Source organism: Cyrtonyx montezumae, unplaced genomic scaffold (assembly GCF_038088225.1).
Source record: "Cyrtonyx montezumae isolate F1298 unplaced genomic scaffold, pur_monq_1.0 scaffold_3, whole genome shotgun sequence".
Classification (NCBI taxonomy): domain Eukaryota; kingdom Metazoa; phylum Chordata; class Aves; order Galliformes; family Odontophoridae; genus Cyrtonyx; species Cyrtonyx montezumae.
In genome coordinates, this window is record NW_027072034.1 from 514,447 (window position 1) to 527,674 (window position 13,228).

Sequence of the window (13,228 nt, forward strand, 5' to 3'; positions counted from 1 at the left end):
AATATTTAACCCTGTTCTTAAATCTCTGGAAGAAAAATTATTATCCTGAGTTATTCGCCCAGGTCATCTGCAGAAAGACAAAACTTCTGTGAGAGGTCTAAACAATAGATGACAACTTTTAACACAGCAGCTGTAACACAATGAATATATTATGCACCAAGCTAAAAATCAGTGACCATGTAGGTTGTTCTGGTTGTTTTACTTTGTGCAAACAGAGTATGTGACTAAACAATGTTATGAAGATCTGAAGCCTTGCTGTGGCCAATTTGCCAAAGTTTAAAAAGCAGCTATTATAATCCAACACGAACAGAAATGCAAATGTGGAAAGTATTTGCAGAAGTTGGGAATTAAGGATATCTTAAAGCTTAAAAAGCTGCACATACACCTGTGTGCATATGGGGAAAATGCAGGAAAACATTAGTAAATAATCTACAATTTATTAGAATTTACAAGGGAAGAGATTCAATGAAATAAAAACAGCTAACAGGATTAAAGACAGAAGATTTAAGAAATCTATTAGGAAAGCTCCAAGTATTGCTCTGTTTCTGCTCAATATAAAATTTGTGAAAGAAAGCATTTAACAGTTACTTTCACTTGTATTTGCCGTGAAATAGAAATCCCCTATTCACCCCATGTAACATTGTGGCTGACTAGAAAATTAACAACCTGCAGCAAAGGCACTGGGTCCAGTAGAAGGTGCCCAGTGAAACTGGATGGTCAACAATAAATCAGGTGGACACATCAAACTACTAATTCCCCTTCTGTGATGTACACTCATTTTAAATCACGCAGTGACAAGAAGACAAACCTAAACTAATAAGCATTGCTGGAAAGCATGGGGAGTGAACTACCTAAGAAATAAGTATACAACTGAGGATCTGGGAGAAACTTGCTCAAGTTGCAACAGTGATTTACTAACTAGTTCACTAAGCAATTATTCAATATCACCCTTTATCCTTGATGATCAAAAATATCTCAATACTTGACTTTTTGAACACTTGTCAGAGCATTACTATGGTAACTAATAATTTAGAGTTTCAGAAATTCCCATCATTTCTCACACACAAAACGCTAGCATATTTTCAGTTATCTCTGTGATGATATGTGGAGGGAAAAAGTATTTTTGAAGAACACAGGCTAACATCGGAAGAATCCACTATTCTTATATGCCCAATCTGAGACACTTGGGAGCAAATTTTTCAGAGAACTCAATGTTACTGATTACTTTGTGTAATTCTGTGCCTCTTCAGGAGCAGATTACAATACTCAGGCCCTAACACAGAGGAAACTGAGGTGGGCATGTCTTCATTTTAAGACAAGTTAAATCTCCTTTTTAAAGATGTCCCATTTGGGTTAAAAAATAAAAATTAAAAAATAAAGAAATAAAAATAGCAGTTTTAGTATGTGCCAGCTGGATTGCACAAGGTACTTAACTGGTAAGTAAACTGCATCATGTTCCAAAAAATACACATGAGCTACAAAACATGATGTACTTGTACTCCTAAGGACTTTATAATGCTATGTAACCAGAAACTATGAGTGCCCATCCCTTTTTCTCCTTAAACACCCATTCTTCATTTTGCTATTCAGTTCCCCTTGTCTTCTCTTGTACTTTCTTTGCCATTTGCTTTGTGAACATGATGGCTGGTACGGACTGCTTGAATGCTGAGGAGTCAAAGTAGTTAATAAAAAAAAAGTTAACAGGAGTCTGAAAACAGCAAGGCTGATGTGCCTCAACACACAGAACTGACAGAGTTGCATGAATGAAAGCACATCATGGAGCACACTGAGACATATGGAAGCTCAGGACCTGTCACAGCCTTCTACACTCCTGGTTTCCTAAAAGAGAATATGGTGCAGTGGACACTGTACTGGGCAGCACCCACAAGACCATCTGATCATCTGACTGCCATCACAGCTGGTACCTGGTATTCCCTATGCTAGCACTGAAGTTCAACAAGGAAATGGGAGCTTATTATCCATCAAGAGAATCATGACAGAATCCCCATGTACATGAAAAACATGAATCAAAAGACTGCAGAAATATTTCTGATGATAACTACAAACAGGAGGTGTAGAAAAACAATCTCCCTGTTCACTTAGGCAACAGGAAGGACAGTATTTCCTTGGAGAAACTGTGGGAGGTTTGCTTCTGATCATGCAAGGCCTCTGTAGGGAATACAATCTCCCTTCCTCTCACCTGACCACATTCCCCAAGGTGCAACAGCAGCTAGTCTTCCACTCATCCACAGCCCTGACCGTTCTTGGCCTTCACAAAGAGTAAGCTGCTCTGAGTGCTGCAAGCCTGTCTTTTTGCCTTGTGCTCTCTTTGGCCTGCAGCAGATCACTCCTGCCTATGCCTGTGATCTCCTGCAAAGAAGTCTTTTGCAAAGACAGCACTTGCAGGCACACAACTACATGCAGTGAAATTCAAGAAAGGTCATGGCTGGGGTGGGGAAACAGTGAAACCAGTCATGCTTGCCTACAGAGGATGGAAGGATGAATATTCCAAGTGGAACAAAGCAAAAGGAAACAAGACAGAGATATACTGGAACACTTGCTTTTTTTCTGTTCACTGTCAGCACAGCTGATGTTACACTTGTTCAATATACATCTCACAGTCTCACTCTAACTGTCCTAGGATGCTCAGTTATCACTCCCCATGGCAATGCAGTCACTGCTAACATTCCTAACTCGGATGGCATCCTGTATGCCCTGACCACTGGGCAGAGGATTGTGTATATATATGTCTTCTAGAAGACTAGTCCCTTCACTTCTAGTCAGGATAGAAAGTACCATCCATGCACTCCTAGAGCTAAGGTCACATCTCACACCCACTATGTGAGGGCTATGGAGAACACTGTTGCTTAGTGTGTCCAAGTGTCAGCAATATCTTACAGTAAGTCAACCCTGCAGTAAAATTTGCTTCTCTATCAATTTTGATGCAACATGTGGCTAGACCAGGCACATGTTCTTTTGTTAATACATACTCTTGTGATCAAGAGTCAAAAGGGGTCTAAGGCACCAGGACCCTTTAGCTACACAGCCCTGCACAGTCCTGATCCACTTCAAAGCAGATCTATTTGTACTATGAATTTCAGGATCCATACAGTAAAAAACGGCATGTTACCACACTAAAAAAAAATAAAATAGCTATTGCAATCTTGCACACAATGGCCCAGCATTAGTACTAAATCTTCAGTGCTTCACTTCAAAAAGAGAATATAATCATTCTAACACTATTTTGATGCATATCTTCCTATTGTGCAAGACTTGCTGTTTAGTGTTACACAAGTATCCGCTGCTTGATGTAATGCAGTGATAGCAACTGGCATTTAGTATCAACCATGGAGATGAAATGCACAGCTTGGCACTGAAATAACAGGCTGCAAAATAAAACCTCTGTTAGTGGATCTCTCAAGTACCTGCTGTCAGAAAGATGATGAAGTTTAGGAAAGCTGGATTACATCTAAAATCCTGGGCAAAATGTAATGCTAGTAGATACAGACCTATGTTCATTCCTCACAGCCATACCCTTTTCTAATCCTTTTTTTATCCAACTTTTTGAAGTTTGGTCCTAACCACTGATTCTTCATTCCACTCTGTATCCTTTTAATTATTCCATACCATTCTTCTTCCCTCTAGTCTTCTTTTTAAATTCTAGTGTCCTTGTCTCACAAATCTAAGTTCTTTACAGAGAGTGATGAGGTGCTGGAACAGGCTGCCCAGAGAAGCTGTGGATGCTCTGTCCCTGGAGGTGCTGGATGGGGCCCTGGGCAACCTGGTCTAGGATCAGATCTGAAGGCAGGGGGTTGGAACCAGATGATCCTTGAAGTCCCTTCCAAACCAAGCCATCCTATGATTCTATGATCTTCATCCTTCTTAGGGAGTTTCAGCCTCCTGCTGCTGCCCATCATCCCCTCCAATCTCACTCTTACTAACAATATATTCAGATTCCCATAATCCTTCCATTATCAATCTGCTTGTAAAAATAACAGATTTTCTGTTCTTCCAATAGTTAACAACCCACAATTCCATTTTTTGTGAAGTCAGATTCCTCATCTATTTTAGGATCCCTCAGCCCTGATTGTCCTTTGGATCTGCGCTCCTTGGCAGGAGCTGTCTCTGCTTTTCACTTTCTTTCTCCGTTCACACCTTAACCTTCATAAGCTTTCTATCCAGTCCCATTATATTCTACAAAAATTCTTTTTATTGCTCCTCCACCAGCTCTGGTCTCCAAGGACATCCTGTTCACTGCTCTTGAACTTGACTATTACAGCTGCTATCTGCATCCTAGCAGCAGCCAGGATCAGCTTACTCCTATCCATTTCTCCATCTTATTTTCCTCAATCATTTCTTACAGAATTTGACAAGAGGGGACTAAATAACTGTTTTTTCATTCTGATGTCTGGACACGGCAGGACTCTAAGCAGTCAGGACCATTACTGAAACCTGCTCAGCCCTTGCAGCACCACAGAATCACAGAATGGTTGGAGTTGTAAGGCTCTCTGGGTCCCTCTGCTGCAGCCCCTGCCCTAGCAGGGACACTCATAAGTTCATAAGTTCATAAGTTCATAAGGTTGGAAAGGACCTATAAGATCATCTAGTCCAACCATCCTCCTATCACTATCTCTACCCAACTACTAAATTAAGTCCTTTAGCACCTCATCTAAACGCTTCTTGAACAGCGCTAGGGATGGTGCCTCAACCACCTCCCTAGGCAGGCCATTCCAGTGCCTGACCACACTTTCAGAAAAGAAATGCTTCCTCAGGTCTAATCTAAATCTTCCCCAGCGCAACTTGTGGCCATTCCCTCTCGTCCTGTCATTACTTATCAGGGAGAAGAGGCCTACCACCTCCTCACCACAACCCCCCTTCAGGAAGTGGTAGAGTGCAATAAGGTCTCCTCTGAGCCTCCTCTTCTCCAGACTAAACAATCCCAGCTCCCTCAGCCGCTCCTCATAAGACTTGTGCTCCAGGCCCCTCACCAGTTTTGTTGCCCTTCTCTGAACACGCTCCAGGGCCTCAATGTCCTTCTTGTAGTGAGGGGCCCAAAACTGAACACAGTACTCGAGGTGCGGCCGTACCAGAGCTGAGTACAGGGGGATGATCACCTCCCTGCTCCTGCTGGCTACACTATTTCTAATACAGGCCAGGATGCTGTTGGCCTTCTTAGTGCTCAAGGCTACATCCAGGCAGCTCTGGAAGATCCCCAAGGAGGAGACCCCATAGTCTCTGGGCAGTCTGTGCCACTGCTCTGTCACTGCACAGCACAGAAGTGCTCCTGGTGTCCAGAGGGAACCTCCTGTGCTCCAGTTTGTGCCCACGGCCTCTGGTTCTGGCACTAGGCAAAAGGTAGAACTGTTTAGCCTAGAGAATAGAAGGCTCAAGAGGGATCTTATCAATGCGTATGAATACCTGAGGGATGACTGAAAATAATTCCACATATTAAGTTTTAAGATAATTCTGGCTTTGTAAATGTTAATATATCAAAAATTACTTTGGTCATTTACATTTCAGCCAATGAACGTTAAGTGAGTTTTCATTATTGCTGTGAACTAACAAATTGAACTTGGACAGAGAAAAGGAGGTATCATCATATAACAGAGCAAGAGATACACTATGATTTTATAGAAAGCTGTAACTACTTACCACTGGCTTGGCAATATTAGAAAGAAGTGCTTCAAGTGCTTTTGTTTCTTCATCCTTTTCTTGAAAAACAAAATCAAAGCAAAGTACCCGTGAATCACTGTTCAGAGACTTTCCATTGAAATAGCTCTTCAACAACCGCATATAGACTGAAGTATGTATAAAACAACACCATGTCTACTCGTAATCATCTTTGGCAACATAAAACTGAAAGAGCTCCCATAGTTACTGTTCACTTTAATTCTAAATCTGTTCTACAGCTTAACAGAATACAGAAATGATAGTTATTTTTTACCAGTGTATAACTTGAAACTATAGCTCTGGAGAGTTTAACCTCTTGTCTGACATACTTCCTGTAGATTTCTGTTCAGATGGAGACAAGTTACAGTAGTTTAAAATATCTTATTGTCAATCACCTGGAGGACTGCTGGTGATGCTGTTGGCGTCCATCAATTACAATGTGGTAAATTTGAGCTAAACCATCAGCTGTGAAAAGATTTCAGCTGGAGGTATACCTGAATTTTACAAAGGACTGAGTAAATCTATAGAAAATGTTTGTATGTCTTTCTCTCACACAGTATGAAAATATGATAATCACAATGGAATTAAGTGGAGATACTACACGTGCTACTTTGGAGGTGCAGACAGACATTTTTAATTCACTTAAAAGCCTCCATTAAACTAAAAGTTTTATTTAAAAAAAAAAAACAACAACCACCAAAACATCTTTTTAAAAAATCTGGTTTAATCTATTTGCATCTTTATATTTCTAAGATTGTTTATGCTTTTGAAACACATTTCTAATTTCTGCTTCTCTAGAACAAATCTGAATTACAGTACATAATTTTCCAAAAAGCCTGGTGAAACAATAATAACAAAAGAAAACAACTGGAAAGTGGGCATTTCCATTTTTCAAATCAATATTTGTAAAAAAAACCCTGTTGGTATAATGTTTATAATGTATGCAAACAGCATATTTCGCCACTCGTACCTTGGTGAAGTCTGTTTTAATAATAAACACACTTCATACAACAAACACGAAGTCACAAGGACTAGTGCAAACTAGTGGCTGTATTCTTCTACAAGTCTTTCTATAATGAAGCAGCAGCAACTCACATCATGTGAATTTCATGGAGCAACAATACTTTCTCTACAAAATATTCCTGTTTTTAATAAGGTCATTGTTGATCTACTGATCACACTTAGTTTTCTGTGTCACCAGGCAGGCCACCAGTATTCTACTGCTCCTCAAAGCTTAAGCAACAATAACTTTGGCAAAATACAAACTTATTTACCCAGCATTAAGAAGTATAACTAATAAAATCTGCCCAAATCTACACGGAGACTTGCGTAACATTGGTTTTGTTCTCTTAGGTGCATGGTTTCAATGAGAGGAGCAGGCTGTTCACCCTTAACTACATTCCATGTAAGTCAATGCAGTTATAGGCCATCACCCAAGACTGTCAAAGCATGGTGTTCCACATACACCTGCTGTGCTCAGACAGATGCTGGACTTGCAGAATATATATATATATACACACAAACAAAATATTTAACTATTTTTATATTTTATTAACACTTACCTTCCACTTCTGTGTCTGTCTGAGAACTGCTCTTTCCTTTACCCACAGACTTGCTTTTGGTAGAACCTGTGCTTATACCAGCTGTGTCCTGTCCTTTAGTAAGTCCATTAGGTTCACTTGTAGGAGAAGGACATTTCTGAGGAGATGATGGAGGACTGTTTAATTTATCCTTCTGAGTTCCATGACGATCTTTTAATTTTTTTTGTAACCTTTCATATGTTTTACTAGACCTTTCATCTCTAAAGTTGGCTCTTCCATGTGCAGGCAGGGTATCTAAATAAAAGTTAAAAAAACAAATAAATCCCAAAGAACAGAATATAATCAAAAATCAATTTTAAAATGCCATGTGAGTTAAACATATGCTTGTATGCAAAATTACAGCTATATTCCTACTATAAAACTGAGCTGTCCAGCAAGTAAAAATATATACAATATTTGGACCTTAATGACCTGCTAGAGGAGAAAGTGTAATCTTCTCACATCATTTTTCCACTTAAAACTTAATGTTAAAATGTTTCTATATTATTCTGTGAGCTGTAAGGTGCAAAATCAAGTCAACACAGGTCCTCCTCATATAAGTACCTGATTACAAGGTAGGAAGCTTGCTCTGATGCTAAAGACAAAAAATAAATACAGAAGTTTTAAGTTTGGGCACACAACTAGACCTCTATTATTTTAATTGTGTTTCTGCAGAAATCAACAGGAAAACCAAAAGCCACTTAAGTATAGGGCAACTGAAGGCAGCATGGCTAGGTCCTGTAAGTACACTGGACCTACACAGGGTAAACTGAGGCACTGCTGCAGCCTCACCAAGGTCCCACCTCTAAGTCAGAATATGGCTTTGGAAAAAGTCAGTCCTACACACAGTGCTACACATAAAAAATAATTGGTATATTTAATGGACAACTGAATAAACAAGTCAAATTAGTGAAAATAACTTCTTCTGAAATAATAAGTTCCAAGAAAAAGACTGGCATCCTCATTAAATGTTTCCATTTACGATACGGCTTTATCTGCACTTTAAAGCACATGTATCAACATCACAGACTCTGGAAACCAGTACAGCACTATTTCCTTTGATAGAACTTGCAATACTTTTCAGCTACATACCCAGATCCCCATACATCTGGGATGTGTGATACTGTGGAATGTACTGAGTCGCCATGTCACCGGCTCCGGTCACTGGTGAGTAGATATGACGTGGTGGAGGGGGAATCATGGCTGGAAGAGGAAGGAAGCCAGGCAGTGGAGGATGAGGAGGCCTGTGTATCACTGCGTGACTGCCAGGATGAAATTCTGGAGCCTGGGGAACCACCACAACCCTTCGAACACCGTTATCCTCAATAACCTGTACAGTGAGAAACCGTGCACAAAGAAAAGAGCTTAGTAACAAGCAAAGAATGAATATGTTGGGAATGACGGTCTGAAAGATATGGTTCTACATGTATGTACATATAAACCAAACCAGCAATGGTAAAATCCTTAAATTTGAGGAAAGGAAAACAGAAGAGGATAAGAAAGAAAGAAAAAAAAAAGATTATTTAAGGGCTATCTATCTTCTTGTTAAATCTATTAACTATGACAGTTCCCTTAATTTCTCAGTATGATGGGGAAAATACTGTTACAAAATCTGACAGCAGTCATGTCTTACAAACAACTAGATACACTTCCGACATTAACCTAACTTGTCCCCAGAGCCCTGTTTCCATCCTCATTCTTACAGTGTATGCTACACTGCTCCTAGGGTTTGTTCTACAGTACGACAACTAGATGGCTCCCTGCAAGTGATCTGATGAATGGACTTCACACAGCATAAGCAGAGAGAAAAAAGGCATAACAGGGCCTGGTCTTTGCTACATGCTCAACACAGTCTTACAATGCTAACCTGGGAGGCCTCTTGTCAGCATGAAGCAGCTTCAGTCTGCATCAAGCTGTTAAAGCAAAAAATACCTAGCAGGATAGTAGTCAGCCTTCTCACTCCTTTAGAACTCAATATAGTACAAAACAAGTAGTTTTTCCTCTGTTAAAATATTTTGAACGCCAACAGAAGCCACATACTAGTCTGAGAAAACAAGAGCCTTCGTGGCAGTCCCTGTTTGCTGTGTAAAAACCTCCCTGGCAAACAAGAGAGATGTGCTAGAACAATCTTCAGCCCTGAACCATGCTGACAGAAGTTCAATCTCATCATGAGGGTAAATGTAGTCATGCAAGATGCATGGAGCTAAGGACTGCTGTGACAGTACGCATAGCATGTGGGGGAGGGTGTCTGGCACAGGCAAAGACATAGACTGAAGAAGTATTGAAGAAGAAAATGATTATCCCTAGATAAGGGTTAGTAATCAGCTGGACTATTTCAGCTGGTCACCCACTGAAGAACACCACAGATAAGAAAACTGCCATTGTGACCCTCTCCATGTGTTTGTATTGCTAGTAGTAAATTTACAAATAAGTATGACTGTTGGTAATAGCCAGGGATAGTCCTGGCATGATTTGACTTAGATACATTGAGGGGTTAATCACCTTAGCACCTGAGATCCCAATGAATACACTGTTCCTAGTAAAACACTGTCAAACAATGCCACAATGAGGACTGCGAGGTAAGCTTCTGGATGAAATGTTTATCCAGAAAATTAGAGAGCAAGAAAGGCATCTAGAATATCATGACTATATTCAAAAACAGGGAAAAGGCAACCTTATGACCTAAGTTTTCACTTTGGTACCTGGAGTTGGGTGGAACATTTACATGTACATCAATGAGTAATCTGGAGCAATAGTAACAGATCAGGAGATCTTGGTGCCACGCTGCTCTGACCTCCACTGTTTGAGCTTAACAGTATTATGCTTAGGTAGATCTAGTCCCATGCCCTGGTGTGAACACTTCCACTGTGCCTATGACAGAAAGCTGCTTGAAGGATCAAACGTTGTTGTTTGCTATTTTACCACTGGGGGTTAGTGTGCACATCTGGAATGGAATTTCTAGTTTTACTTCCTCTGATAGCAATCTAATTTGCACATCCCCATATCATGCTGCTGGCTGTACCAATGCAGAGTAAGTGAAGGCTGTCTAGGCAATAGTTTTATAGTGTTCCAACTGTAGCAAGAAAGAAAATGGCTGTAAGCTTCTGATGTAATGTAATACGAATATCTTTATATATAAGCAATAACATTCAGAAAACAAAAGTGTGTACACAATGGAGCTGATCTCACTTATGCAACTGGAGTTGGAAATCAATACAAATGATCTAAGTGAATGCATAAATACCATGTAACTGTTTTTGTAGGTTCACTATTTTCAGTATATAGAACCTGCCCCCTACTGGGAAAGAGTAACATTGCAGAGACAGTGCTCTTCATCCCCTACAATTCTGTGATTCTGTGTGATTCATGTCTGTGCAATGATAGCTGCGTGGTACCTAAAGGCAGGATATAGTAATAGCAGTAAATACAACCAGAACTGCTGCTTTCCAGCTACGCCCTCTAAATACTGAAATGTAGCTTTCACCATTTGAGTCCCTTTTGCTGACACAAAGAAATTCTAATTTATCACAAACTCATCTGCAGATCCAGTTCAAAAACAGGCTTCACAGACTATCAGCAGATCCAAGAAAACAAATAAATTATAAAGAAATAGATAGCCAATTCATAGCAACAGGAACCTTAAGCTAAGTCTGTAACTGTGCCTCTAAATCCAACATCAACTCAACTGCTGGCTCCTAGCAAGGTGTGTAGAAAAAAGCATCACGTTGAGTATGTCATCTTAAGTTAAATAATAAACTACTATCCTAAACGTACCAGCAAAACATATAGTTCTGGCATAGGCTTGTTTTCACTGGGAAATTCACTACAGGCAGTGCATACAGACAGCTTGGGGAAGAGGAATAAAGCTGTATGTCTTCTGAGTTACATTAATGTGGGTGCATTAAGTAAAGGATAACTCAACCACAGCAGTTTTTGCTGTCTGCGAGACCTCTATCAAACCTTCTTTCTTGTTGCAGAAACTTCCTACATAAACCACAACAGCTGGTATGTTTTATCTGCAGTAAATGCTTCAGAAGCCTTACAAGCTACAGGTTTTCCTGGACTCTGATACTTAGATGAAAACAGCAGACATGGGCTCATTTCACCTGCATTCTGAGCTCAAGAGATGCGCAGCACCTTCAGCTCAGAAGTCAGAGGGCTGCACCAGCACAACACTTTGTCCTTCAGCCTGTGTGTGGCAAGCTTGCCTCAAAGGAAGGATAACATCTCATAAAAATAATTCAGATTGTCACAGCTCACACAGCTTTTCAAGCATTAAGTACTTCATCAACCGAAATGAAGTACCCAAGGAATATAGGGAAACTTCACTTTTCGATTCAAAAGTTCTTCCAGCTCTTTAAGAATGAGTTCTAATAGGAACCAAGCCTTTTTGCTATGACTTAGATAAAGGGACTTTCATGATTTTTAATTCATTTTTCTTCCAACCAACTTAACAGCCAGCTTTAACAGATCAGAAGTAAAACCAGGGGAAACACATGAACCAGTCTGCCTACTTTAATGGCTTATTCCTTTACCAGATTACAAATTATCATCTAATTCAGATAATTTGTGCAACATCTCCTGGACACTGGGAATTCTTTCATTGCATTTTATGTGTTGTATTCTCTTCACATGGACACATTCAGCCAAAGCAGCACTGATCCCAATAGAATACCATGAGAAAGACTGACACTGTGGAGGGCGATATTCATCTGCTCTGGTTTCCAGATCTGAGCTACTAACCCCTACACTTGTTATACAGTTGAGAGAGAAAGATATATTGTTTAGAAGGCCATACATCTCAGCATAATAGCAAATACAGACAAGTGGAACTGTTATTTTTATGTACTTTAAAGGACGTCCAGGTTACCTAGCTCACAATTAATTTTCAGACATTTAAATCAGGAATCCCACCACAGTGACAAAAGCAACTCGAGTTAAGCCATAGAAACATGCTACATGGTGACTTATTCTCAATGGACAGTTGCAGGTTTTTTTCACATTATTTGCTATATATTTTTTTCAAACAGAACTGCTTTACTCCCTGCCTGCAAAGAAATTCCCAGACATGAGCTATGATCATACATAAAATTATATTGGTGCCAAGAGAAAATATCTGCTAACCTAAATTCAGCACAATGAACTATCTGGGTCATGAACTGTATTTTATGTTCAGAGGACAGCTAGTACATTAGGATCCTGAACTAAATAAAGAACTGTACCTGTTATTCTCATGTAAGTGGTTAATATATAACTAAATGGGCACACACAAGGGCTCTCAGAGATATTATTGGATACCTCCCATTATTTATTTCCTTGACCACAATGACTCAAACTTGACACATTCACTTACTGAATTTGCTGTTTTGGTTCTGCTTCCATAATTGTCATGCAAACAAATGAAATAAGAATAAAACAAAATGACATACCTGTGGGGCATATCCAGGAGGCACATAAATAGTAGGCACTGAACCATTTGGGGACATCATTGGAACCTGAGCAGGACCTAAATGGGTTAAAGAAATATTCTCATGACACTGTACTGAGAGTTCAAAGAACATGCTGAACTGCAAGATCTCCATGAAAAATACAAAGCATAACATAAATGAAAAAAGCAATGGGCAATACTGATAAAATTATAGCAAAGGGCCCTCTTAGAAACACGAGATATTTAAGAAAAACAGAAACAAAGTAAAAATAATTGTCCAGCATATATTTCTCCTTTCTCTGTTTGCTCATTGAAAGCTTATGGCAAAACTTCTTCGCAAGCCAGAAGTCAGAAGAAGCATCCCAAAACAAAGTGGAAATAGAACAGACTCTGCAACGGAAAAAAACATAATGGAAAGAAAACTAGGCATAAAGCTAGGCGGTATTTGGTTAAAAACAGTAAATAAAATCAGTTACAGAACTATTGGTCTGTTACTTTAAGCTTATCACTTCAGGTGGTCTCAGCACCACACAGGACACTTAACTTAAAA

The 13,228-nt window shown here is 39.6% G+C and overlaps 1 protein-coding gene across 6 annotated transcripts in view; it reads right to left on the reverse strand.

Moving 5' to 3' along the window:
* Positions 1-13,228, reverse strand: part of FNDC3A (fibronectin type III domain containing 3A) — a 106,641-nt gene that overhangs the window by 31,383 nt on the left and 62,030 nt on the right. For all 6 annotated transcript variants that reach the window (XM_065743923.1, XM_065743919.1, XM_065743921.1 and 3 more), the window contains 4 exons: positions 12,680-12,756; positions 8,343-8,580; positions 7,233-7,505; positions 5,653-5,711 (listed from right to left, as the gene is read on the reverse strand). In XM_065743923.1, coding sequence (XP_065599995.1) covers positions 5,653-5,711; positions 7,233-7,505; positions 8,343-8,580; positions 12,680-12,756 — 647 coding nt within the window. The remainder of the gene's footprint in view (positions 1-5,652; positions 5,712-7,232; positions 7,506-8,342; positions 8,581-12,679; positions 12,757-13,228) is intronic.